The 12,636-nt window shown below is 45.7% G+C and overlaps 1 protein-coding gene across 1 annotated transcript in view; it reads right to left on the bottom strand.

Annotated features, from left to right (window-relative positions):
• Window positions 1-542: 542 nt before the first annotated feature.
• Window positions 543-12,636, bottom strand: part of SELENOK (selenoprotein K) — a 17,913-nt gene continuing 5,819 nt past the window's right edge. Inside the window, exons 4-5 of the mRNA XM_073644582.1 lie at window positions 12,329-12,418; window positions 543-572 (exon numbers count right to left, since the gene is read on the bottom strand). Coding sequence (XP_073500683.1) covers window positions 569-572; window positions 12,329-12,418 — 94 coding nt within the window. The 3' untranslated portion in view covers window positions 543-568. The remainder of the gene's footprint in view (window positions 573-12,328; window positions 12,419-12,636) is intronic.

The following is a 12,636-nucleotide window of genomic DNA, read 5'->3' as shown; positions in this document are numbered from 1 at the left end:
TGACTATAAAGAAGCAGTATGGTTATATTGCATCTATAGAAAAAGCATATAATATAGAGAAAATCTATAAGACAAGACTGCCGAATTAGGAAAAAAAATGGCGACTATGGTTCGGCGGAAATATCAAAACCAAATACAATGCTTATAAGGCCAACATGGAAAAAAAATGTTATACACCATGAAAATAAATTATATGACATGCAAAAAAAAAAAAAAAAAAAAAAGGCATTGTGCTGTTGACGGATCCCAGAGTCATCTTCAGAAAAGACTTTAGACTTTGTAGATGATGGGGGAGGTCACACAGTCGTTATCACCCCGTCTGTCCATACTTCACCTATGTTCTAATATCCAGATAAGACACATCGTACTACAAAAATTACATGTACACTTTTACAAGTGCTTCATCAGCCGTACTGGATCCTGGATAAGGATTGCCCGGCACAACATCATACATCTGCATGGCTGCAGAGCATCACACAGGTAGAGAAAACCATGAACAGCGTAATGTGCTCTTTCCTTTTACCGCTTCACGTTCTTCTCTATTTGCCTGCCTCCATGAGTCAGGCGTTTACCTGAAAAAGAGAAAATAAAATTCTATTAAAAGGGAATCCATTATCAGGTTTCAATAAATAAAAAAATAATTTTCCTTTATTGGATAACAAAATAATTAAAGCATAAAAATAGACATACAAAATACTAAAATGTAGGTAAGTGATAATAATAAAACTCCCTTGTATGAATACGACAAATCAATAGAGTTATATTATGAGCAAGCATGGTATTGAGGATGGATACTAAAAAGGTACAAGCCAAAATAGCCAGTGCTGTATAAGGCCCCTAATGAAGCTTGATGCGAAACGCGCGTCGGGTACATTTTCTTTGTAAAATGTACTCCATGCCACTGTGAATTGTTATCATTATGTGGATTCTCATATGATATTATTTTCTCCCTGTTTATCTGTATGTACCTTAAAGGGCCTTAACTTACACAGCACTGGCTTGTACCTTTTTGATTATCAGTCCTCAACACTGTGATTGAACACAATATAAACTCTGTAGAGATTTGTAGTATTCACACAATGGAGTTTTATTATCATCACTTACCTACCTTTTGTAGGTCTATTTTTATGCTTTTAATTATTTTGTTATCCAATAAATATTTTTATTGATCTTAAGCCTTGCACATTTCTATTTAGGTATTCTTGAATTTATTGATGCATTTTGGCCCCTTATATATAGCTCCTTATACTCATGTAGGCGTTTTATGAAATCTGAGAGCAGCAGAATACAGAAACATAGGACATAAAGTAAAACATTGAAATAAAGTTTTCAAAATTATTAAAAAAAAATATATATATATTTAAGTCAGCCACCTTGTTCCAATTGAAAAGAAAGGAGATTTAAAAAAAAAAAAAAATAAGCATTTGTTAATGTTGGGTTCGTAAAAGTCTAATAATAATAATAAATAATAACAACAACAACAACAACATAATATTATTATTTAAGCAATACATGAAGCACAAAAAAAGAAAAAAGTCAAATGCTAAAATTGCTGTTTTCTTAATTGACGCACCCCCCTAAAAAATGCAATTAAAATACTATATGTACCCCAAAATGGTATCCATATGATCTATAGTTTGGCATGCAAAAAAAAAAAAAAAAAAGCATAAAAAAGGAGACATAAAAATTACCTCACATGGGTACATCGAAAAGGGAAATATAAAATGGAGATAAACTTTTTTTTTTTCTACGGCTAATATCTTTAAAAAAAAAAACAAAAAAAAAAAAACCCCTAGAAACTTAGAAGCACGGAAATCACAGTGATCTACAGATTCTTTCTTTCAGGTCATTTTCACCACGAAATGAACTTTGTAAAAACAAATAAACAATGGCAGAATTGTGGTTTTGTTTTTTTTCCACTATTTCACCGCACTTGGAATTTTTTCCCGTTTTCCAGTATATTACATAGTAAAATTAATATTGTAATTAAAAAAAAAAAAAAAATGGCGCTACCATTTCCCTGTATAGATTATCAGTGGGCGTGTACACAACATGGAGCCTGACAGACATAAAGCGGAGTTGACTTTATATCATATTTATCCCAGTCCCATCATCACTGGTGTCTTAAAGTCCTGCAGGGGAGTAGTCATCATTGTAACATTACGTGATACTGATGGCATCTAGGGCTGTTGCTATGGCAGCACAGGCTTCAGCTGAGGCCTAATAAGAGACAACATGGGATCTCTTGGAGTAAATTTAGCTTTTGCCTAGAGGTCCTCTTTAAGTAAAATACAAGGGGTGTGCTTACTTTGCCCCAGTAATTTACACCAAAAATGTAGGCCGCATTTCAGGCCATGCCCCTTTCTCACTCATTAATGCTTATTTTCTTTTACCGATAGACCAAGCGCCCTCCTGGAGCAAAATGAAAAATATGGCTCATGTTAGAGCTAGCCCCCACCCCTGTTGAACCTGGGCAAGTATAGGGGCCCCCTTTTTTGCCGACTATTCATTTTGCGACATCCGCCATACACAGATATGTCTGCAGCAGGCTCTGGACTAGAGATGAGCGGTGTTCTACTCAAACTGTTCGCCAATCTCAAATTCGAGCTGTTTTGGGCGGTGTTCGAGCCGTTCGGCGAACACGAACAATTTGAGAAAAATTCGGCTGTTCGAGGTTATGTTCGATAACTGTTCGTGCACCAAAATCATAACTGGATTTTTTCTCAGTAATGATGAAAATTAATGTTAATACGCAGTTTGAGTGTACAGCGGGGTGGGGGGAGGGGCAGGGGATGGATCTCTGCAGGAACAATGAAGATCTCCATTTTTTTTTCTCTTTCCAGCATTTACAGTGGGGAGATGCAATCTGTCAGCCTATCAGCAGCGCACACACGGAGCGAAGTGCTTTTTTTCACACAAGCAAGGGCATGTGTCATTGGCAGTGTATGTCACATGTCCTTGCCCTATAAGACCAAGCCATTTTCCCCGTCGCCACCATTTTCTCACTGCTGCAGCTGCGTGTTAGACGGCGACGCTGTTGCTGTGTGCGCTATACCTTGTTAATTTCAAGCCAATTTTCGCACAAATCTACAGATAGCTTGGGAGTAGGGAATAGTTGTGATTGCAGTCCTTTTAAGGACTAGGTTACAGCATTTCCTACGACTTTTATCAGGCAGGTCTGTGCTCTTAAATAGATAGGTTGTGGGAGTAAAGTCTAATTGTAATTGCAGTCCTTTTCAGGACTAGGTTACATCAGTTCCTATCAGTTTTTGCCAGGCAGGTCTGTGTCAGTGCTGTGCAAGTTTTTTTCACAGCATTTGGCTGAATCTAGCAAAGCTAATCCTTTTTGGCCTATTGCAGAGTGTGTTAGTCAGTGGAGTAGCCTATCTGTGTTGCAAGATATACCACCTGTGTATAGAATACCAATTTTTTTACTGCACCTAATGAAGTAAAATCTTTTGGGCATAGCATCATTCTATTAGTCCATCTATACTGACCTCCATCAGGTTGCAAATTAAAAATTATTTTTATCTGCATCTAGCTCTGAAAAAATATTGGGCTTCTAGCTGTGTGTGGGACTTGTTGTATTAGTCCATCTATACTGACCTCCATCAGGTTGCAAATTGAATATAATTTTTTTCTGCATCTAACCCAGCCAATAGTTTTGGCCTAATACCACAGTTTGGCCACTCAGCTCTGCTCGGTTCCCATCCATTGTTTTTTTGTGCAAACAACTCCAGAGTTGTGAATTAGTTAACCACCAAAATGAGTGGAAAAAGGCCTGCTGCTGGTGGAAAGGGGAATAGGCGTGTTGGGAAGGGGAAAAAAGGTTGTGTCCGTGGGGTAGGTGTTAAAGCAACAGTAACATCTGCAGAAGAAAGACCATCTTCCAGCCAAACTAAAATGTCTACTTCTTTTAGCGGACAATGTGATAAGATCCCTTTCTTACGGCCACGCCAATCGCTACAAATTCCAGATGAGGCACAAAAACAGCAGGTGCTTCAACAGATATCAAGTGCTCCTTTAAGTGGGCTCTCCTCCACATCAACTTCAACATCACAAATACTCCAGTCCTCAAAGGTGTTACCCCAATCGCACTTGCTTCCTCACAGCTCCCAAATCTCCAGCTGCCCGTCTGAGTATGAGGTAGAACAGATGGTTGAGTCTGCAGAGCTGTTTACTCATACTATAGCCTGGGAATCAGAGGTCGACTCCAGCGCTTCTGTGAATCCAGACGAGGAAATGATCTGCACTGATGCCCAGAATCTTTATGAGTCGGATCCAGGACCAGACGCAGAAGGTTCTGACCATAATGTAGACCCTCATTCCCAAACTGTAACTCCTGTTGGTGGAGACAATGAGGAAGACGATGATGAGACTCAAATACCTGATTGGAGCGACAACTTTAGTTTTTTGTCAGGGCAGGAACAGGATGGCTCTGAGGACGACGGGTGTGATAACGCACAGGGTGATGATGATGAGGTTGGAGATCCCACTTACTGTCAACCCACAGTCAGCCAAGAGATGAGGTCAGCAGAGGAGGTGGAGGAAGATGCTAGTGACGACGAGGTCAGGTTGCGCCTTCCTGGACAGAGACGTAGTACTGGAAGCACGTCAACAACTGCATCCTCAAACACAACTCTGCCTCTCACCACAAGTCGTGGTGGCTCTTCAGGTCGCATGGGTGCTAAGCCTTGCATAGCCTGGGCATTTTTTCAGATCGATAAAGATGACCCAACTCGTGTTATCTGTAACATTTGTCAGCAAAAGCTAAGTAGAGGCCAAAAAATACATAGTTTGAGTACTTCATGCATGAACCGGCACATGGACATGAAGCATAAGTTGCAGTGGGAAGCTCAGTGTGCTACAATGCGGCCTAGCCAACCACCGTCTGCCATATCTTGTGCATCCGCGGCCTCTTCATCCTCTGTGACTGGGGGGACAGCAGTCACACCTGTTTTGGGGCGCAGACCTGCCACCTCTTTACCCGCAACAGCCAGCGTGATTGGCAGGTCATCATTTTCTTTGGAGGTGGTAACACCAGCTGGTGTTGAGCGCTGTCCGACATCGATAGCACCACCTTTGGATCAAGGCAACCTAACATGTCCGCCTGCATCTTCCTCACAGACCGGCAGTTTGCCGGGGACACCCTTATCAACCCCGTCTAAGCACAATAGCCAGCCCTCGGTCCCTCAGATGTGGACAAGTAAAAGACCATTTCCTCCTAGCCATGAGAAAGCTAAGAGGTTGAATTTCACCATCTGCAAGCTCTTGGCTACAGAAATGCTGCCTTTCCGCCTGGTGGACACAGAGGATTTTCAAGACCTTATGTCCGTCGCAGTGCCCCAGTACCAGATGCCCAGTTGGCACTACTTCTCAAAGAAAGGTGTGCCTGCGCTCCACCAGCATGTCGCACACAACATCACCGCTTCTTTGAGAAACTGTGTGTGTGACAGGGTGCATTTCACCACAGACACTTGGACGAGTAGGCACGGACAGGGGCGTTACATGTCGCTGACTGGGCACTGGGTAACTATGGTGACAGCAGGACAAGGGGCTGCTGTCCAAGTCTTGCCGTTCCCACGAGTTGTGCGTCAATCCTCTTTATGTCAAAGTTCCTCCACTGCTTCTGCCTCCTCAACCTCCTCTCGGTCTTCCACCTGCACCCAAAGCCTGTCTGGTCATGCCACAAGCTTTCTAACTGCGCAGAAGGGATCCTGCACACCTTACTATGCTGGCAGTAGGGCTCAACGTCATCAGGCTGTTTTTACTTTGAAATGTCTGGGAAATGTGAGTCACACAGCTGAGGAGTTGTGGTCAGCTCTGGAGAACCAATTTCATGAATGGTTGTCTCCACTGGACCTGAAACCAGGGAAGGCCGTGTGCGACAATGCTGAAAACCTGGGTGCGGCCCTTCGCCGGGGCAATGTCACACACGTGCCTTGTATGGCTCACGTGTTGAACCTGGTTGTCCAGCAATTTTTAGCCCACTATCCCAGACTAGATGGCCTTCTGCAGAGGGCACGGTCGCTGTGTGCTCACTTCCGCCGTTCGCATCCCGCAGCTCAGCGACTTACATCTCTACAGAAGTCATTGGGCCTGCCACTTCACCGGCTAAAATGCGATGTGCCTACCCGGTGGAATTCAACTCTGCACATGTTGCAGCGACTGTGGCAGCACCGACAAGCCCTGGTGCAATACGTTCTGACGTATAGCCTGGGCCAACGAGATCCAGAGGTGGGGCAAATCACGCTGGAGGAGTGGTCTCAGATCAGGGACCTATGCACCCTTCTGCACAGTTTTGAAATGGCGACGAAGATGTTTAGTGCTGACGATGCCATTATCAGCATGACTATTCCGGTGATTTACATGCTGGAGCACATGTTAAACAGAATTCGGAGTCAGGTGGCGGCACAAGAGGAGGTGGAGGAAGTAGAGGAGGAGGAGTTGTATGCGGAAGGGCTAATATCTGCAAGGTCCAGACGGTCGGCAGCACCAAGGCGGCAGGCATGTGAGGGTGGGGGAGATGGTTTTACCAGGGCGCATGGTAGCAGCCAAACTAGTGAGGAAGGTGCAGGAGCCCAGGAAGAAGTGGAGGACGAACTGATGGAAGACTCATCAGATGAGGGAGACCTTGATCACATTTCTGTTGTGCGAGGTTGGGGGGAGAGGACAGAGGAAGGAAGCATGATTGTTACCTCGCCACCAACACAACAGGGACTTGGTGCTTCTGGATGCGCAACACACATAAGTGCCTTCTTGCTGCACTACCTGCAACATGACCCTCGAATTGGGAGAATTAGAAATAATCCTGACTACTGGGTTGCCACACTGTTAGATCCCTGGTACAAAAGTAAATTTGCAGAAATTATTCCTGCCATAGAAAGGGATGCACGCATGCAGGAGTATCAGCAGAGACTGTTGCAGAATCTTACATGTGCTTTTCCACAAAACACCAGTGGTGCACGTAGTGAATCTCACAGTTCCAACTTGCCAACCGTGGGACCGTCAAGTGTTCAGCACTCAAACCGTAACAGAACCACAGTATCTGCTGGTAACATCAATTTTGCGCAATCATTTCACCACTTTTTTAGCCCATCCTTTGCAAGGCCACAGGAGAAAAGAAGTCTGACACATAGTCAACGCCTAGAGACGATGGTACAGGAGTATCTCCAAGTAAACATTGAAGCCATGACTGTGTCACTGGACCCTTGCTCTTTTTGGGCTTCCAATCTGGATAAATGGCCGGAGCTAGCCACTTACGCCTTGGAGATCTTGTCATGCCCTGCAGCCAGCGTTCTGTCTGAACGTGTGTTCAGCGCTGCTGGTGGTGTGCTGACAGATAAGCGCACGCGGCTCTCCACTGATAATGTAGACAGACTCATGTTCATAAAGATGAACAAATCATGGATCCGAAACGACTTTTCTACCCCTGTGTCATCCTGGGGAGAGTAAAAGATGGATGATTGGTTAAAATCACCCTACCAACCGTTTTAAGCTTTCAAATTACTAATCATGTTTATCTGTATCTTGGCTGGAAAATAATTTGGGCTTTGTAGCAGTGTGCAGCACTGATCCTATTAGGCCATCTATACTAAGCTCCACCAGATTTAAAATTAATAATAATTTTTAGCTGCATCTAGCCCGGAAAATAATTTTGGGGCTCCGAGATGCGCAAGACACATAAGTGCCTTCTTGCTGCACTACCTGCAACATGACCCTCATATTGTCAGAATTCGAAGTAATCATGACTACTGGGTTGCCACACTCTTAGATCCCCCAAACTTTTCGATCAACCTTTTCATTTTAATAAAGACCAAAAAAATGGTCATTTTTGAAATTATAAGCATTAGCAGGTTATTAGAAACTGAAATCAAACAGTTTTCAACTCAAAACTTTATTCTAGGTGATGTTACATTTTCACATAGGACCCCTTGTTCGAAAGGAGCTTCTGAACTCTCTCGTCCATTGAATTTGTCAGGTTTTGGATGGTTTCTGCTTCAATTGTTTTGCATGAGGACAGAATACCCTCCCAGAGCTGTTGCTTAGATGTGAACTGCCTCCCGCCATCATAGACACTCCTTTTGATGATGCTCCAGAGGTTCTGAATGGGGTAGAGGTCAGGGGAGCATGGGGGTCACACCATAAGTTTGTCCCCTTTTATGCCCATATCAGCCAGAGATGCAGATGTTTTATGTGCAGCATGAGATGGTGCATTATCATGCAAAAAAATGATCTTGCCGTGAAATACACGGTTCTTCTTCTTGAACCATGGCAGGAAGTGCTGTTTGAGAAAATCCACATACATTATGGAGTTCATCTTTAGCGCCTTCAGGGATCCTAAAGGGGCCGACAATCTCTCTCCCCATGATTCCAGCCCAAAACATTACTCCACCTCCTCCTTGTTGGCGCTGTAGCCGTGTTTGCGTGGGGTGTCCATCAACCAGCCATCCTCCACTCCATCCATCTGGACCATCGAGCGCTGCACGGCACTCATCCGTGAACAAAACAGTTTTGAAATCAGTCTTCATGTAATGTTTGGCCCACTGGAGACGTTTCTGCTTGTGTGAAGTGGATAGAGGAGGTCGACAGGATGGCGTATGCACAGCGGCAAACCTCTGAAGGACCCTGCATCTTGTTGTTCGGGGACGTTGGAGGCAACAGATGCTTCAAAAACTTGTCTGCTGCTATGACAAGGCTTTTTTGCCGCTGCTCTTTTAACCTGACGTAATTGCTTGTAGGGAAGAGTCCTCAATTTGCCCTTATCAGCACCCAAACGTGTGTACTGTGAATCAGCTACATACTTCTTGATTGCCAAGACACTTCATCCTGATCATCGCACAATGTTGATTGTAGTCATGCCTTGACCTAAACACTCCACAATTTGTTGCTTCTCAGCAGCCGACACATCCTTTTTCTTTCCCATTTTGGCAGAAAATGTAGGCTGCTTAATAATGTGAGACAGCCTTCTTAAGTAGTCTTGCCTTTCATTGGACACACCTGCCAAACTAATTAGCACAGGTGTCTGCAATTGCTTACAGTGATATAAAGAGCCCTGACACACATCACCATCAATGAGTTTAACTGACAAACAAACAAATTCTTCCCTTATCACTCCTAAACACTTTTTGCATAATAATTTGGAACACAGTGTACATGTGCTTTTCCACAAAACACCAGTGGTTCACGTAGTGAATCTTACAGTTCTAACTTGCCAACCGTGGTCTGTATGGAGTTGTTCAATAAAGGGCCCAAAATTAAGATAACATAGATGGGAGAGGTCTCTATGAATCGGAATTCCTAAGTATTTGATACCCTGTGAGGGCCAGGCAAAGGGAAAGTTGGACTGGATGGAATCCTATATGGATTTGGGGAGGGAGACATCGAGGGCCTCAGACTTCGCTGCATTGATTTTAAAATTTGACCATGTAACAAAGTGATCTATTTCAGCCATAACATCATGGATGGATATATGTGATTGAGTGATATATACTAGGACATCATCAGCAAATAGAGAGTACTTGTACTCGGTGCCTCCCACCTCAATCCACCTAATATTGGGGTTATGGCGAATTGATGAGAGCAGGTGCTCCGTCACTAGGATGTATAAGAGAGGGGACAGAGAACATCCCTGCCTTGTCCCATTGGTGATTGTGAAAGGTGATGAAAATGTTCTGACGCGCCCCCTGGGCCTTGGGACACCCGGAGCCGGACCCTTTTTGGTGGATGCTGGTGGTTGTAGTCTCCGTGGCGGCAACCCGGTTCCGTGGCTCAGGGCGGTCAAACCAGTGGCGGAACTATTTATGTGGTTTTGATGTTTAAATGTCCGACTACGCCACCCGTGGATTGCGGTCAGAGTGAACCGCCGCTCCAGGGCAGACCGCTGAGGCTGGTGTTGTGGGTGCAGCAGAGCGTAGCATAACTCCCCACGGGAGGAGTATAGCCTCAGGGCAGTGTATGCGGAGGATGGGGGTGATGGTGCAGGGCAGCAGCAGTAACGACACGGAGTCAGTGATGCAGTCCAGGGCCTTTACTCACAGTTCTTATTATCCAGACCACGTCTGCAGGTAACGGCTGCCCACGTCGTACTGTGCTCACCAGGTGAGGGGCTCAGACAACTCCCAGATAACTTTGGAGCGCTTCACAGGACCCCCTTTGTGTGTCCTTTGTCTGGCCTTTCTTACCAACCCTTCTGTCCGGCTGCCTCGGGCCTCCTCTTGGTAAACTTGGCGCCAGTTTCCCTGACCCTATGTGGTGCCTTCCTAGCGGGTGTAGCGAGGGGCTGCGCCACATAAAATGTCACAGCCTCCGGTTTCTAGCTGAGGGTCGTTTCCTGCCTCCACTAGTTCGGGGACCGGTCTCCCCCTTTGGCCTGACCCCTCCACGCAGGTGGATTCGGGCGTGCGGTGGCGACTCGCCCGTCCGCACCCCTGGGATCCCTTCATTCCTCGTTCCTGGAGCCTTCTCCGCTCCTCTTCCTTCCTTCTCCCTCTTCCAGGCCTGGGCCTCTGTTACTAGGCCCGCCTCCGGAGCAGAGCTCATGCAGAGCCCCTACTCCCTGCCACTTCTGCTCAGACTTCTCTGCACTGAACTAAGATGGTGCCCACCTTTTATACTCCCTTCTCAATGCACCCAGGAACTGCTTCCTCCCTGCTCCTGCACTACAGGGTTCCCCTTCCTCAGTGTTCCCTCTCCCCACTCCAGCCAGGGACAGGGACTGTCGTGCCCATCTCAGGGGCATATTGGTCGCCCTGCCCCACGGCAATGTGGTGTAATGCATGCAGGTGTCGGGTCCTGATCCACACTCCATCCTTACCTGAGAGTGAGATATCACACCTCTGGGTGAGGTGCAATACCTCTGTAGCAACCGAGCCCTCAGGGTAATACAGTTCCATTTATATTCAGCCTAGGTGACGTATTGCGATACAGGGTCGTGATTTTGGCTATAAAAGGGTCCCCTAGACCCCTACCCCAAGCTTTTTAAGAGAATCATATATGGCGTGCCAGGAGACTCTATGGAATGCTTTCTCAGCATCCAACGAGAGTATCTAATTACAAATTTTAAACTGCATCTAGCCCAGGAAATACTTTGTGCCTAGTAGCAGTGTCTGCTAGTCAGCGGATTATCCTGGCTGTTAAGCAAGCTACACCACCTGTAGTTTTGACACTTAATTTTTTCAAAGGAAATGCTTCGGGACCAAGGGATACTCAGTGAAGAGCATCAGGAGGCACCCCAAGGCATAGGGGCTGGGACTGGCAGTAGGATGCCTTGCGGTGGACAGCCGAGCTCGATCCTTATAAAAGCTTTTTAACTGCAGCAGCTTTAGTGGACGCTACTGGAGCTGGAATTACGCGTCTGCTGGCATGAGACTTGCCCTCCAATAGATCCTTGTAAATGGATTTAAAGTGTACTCATTCAAATTAGAGAGACAATTTAAATTAAAAAGCTTAGAGCTGCCTCCACCACAGGGGGGCTCGCTCGACCCACCAGCGGACAGGCACCAGTATTGGGAGAGGGGGACTGGCCGTCAGGGTTCACCGCGGCTCTGGCACAAACCCGGCGACACGGAGGTGGCACGGGCAGGAGCGGACTGAACGTGTCGGCTTCTCACTTTTTGGATTTTAGAAGGGCATGACATGCCTATATCTGTGTCTCCCCCTCCTTTTACTCCTCCACCTCTTTTCTTTTCGGATGACTATATGTACTTGTCACTTTTCCATGTGTTAGTTGTGTCTTCAGAGCAGTTTGTCAGCTTTTGGACACCTTTGAAGGTGTTTTCTATGTGTTTCTATGTGTTTTTGTTTGCCTGCCATCGGTTTTAACGGTGTTCGACGAACAGTTCGGCGAACACACGGGTGTTCGACGAACCGAACCGAACTCGAACACTACGGGGGTGGCTCAACACTACTCTGGACGTGCTGGCTGTGTTATACAGCCAGCCCTCGCTGTTGAACATCTTAGATGCTGTTGTCAATCGTGACTATGGCATTTAAGAGGTTGGAAATGGAGGAAGATGTTGCTTCCGGGCCCCACTGTGGGGTGGCAGTGGCATGGTCATCTGCCATCTTTGTACACCTGTGACTGGGCTTCATAGGAGATGGGTGGTTTTACAATACAATGCAATATTACAGGATTGCGATCGCAGGTTCAAGTCCCATGGGGAGCTAATAAAAAATGAAGGCGGGGATGGTAGGGGGTAACCCAAACTAATAACCTCCTCGAGGCTATCAAGTACAGAAGCAAAACTTAACCTATGATTTCACTAGAATAAAGCAGGTTAAATGATCTACTTGCAATCACACTGCAATCATTCTCATCGCAGCGTACCTTCCTCATCCACCTCCTGCCATTGGTGGAGGGCTGGGGCCAGATCCATGGTTGATACGTCCCATTCTACGACGTGGATATCCCGGAGGACTGCAATATATAATATACAGTATGAAGGCGATTTCAAGACATCTTGGTACTAGTACTTACTGATAAAATGCAATGGGGGTGCCAAACCTTAAGTATTAGTGGACTATTAGAAAAACTTTTGAAATGTAGAAGTCTAGGTGCCAAGTATCAAACTTAAAGCTAAAAAATCATAGGCCAGAGGGGCTCCGCCAAAGAGACCGGACGAGGGGCTCCGCCAA

Source organism: Phyllobates terribilis, unplaced genomic scaffold (assembly GCF_046119375.1).
Source record: "Phyllobates terribilis strain yellow unplaced genomic scaffold, ASM4611937v1 Scaffold_8__6_contigs__length_399053987, whole genome shotgun sequence".
Taxonomy (NCBI): domain Eukaryota; kingdom Metazoa; phylum Chordata; class Amphibia; order Anura; family Dendrobatidae; genus Phyllobates; species Phyllobates terribilis.
The sequence above is the reverse complement of the archived record's forward strand: the minus strand, read 5'-3'. Positions and strand labels throughout refer to the sequence as shown.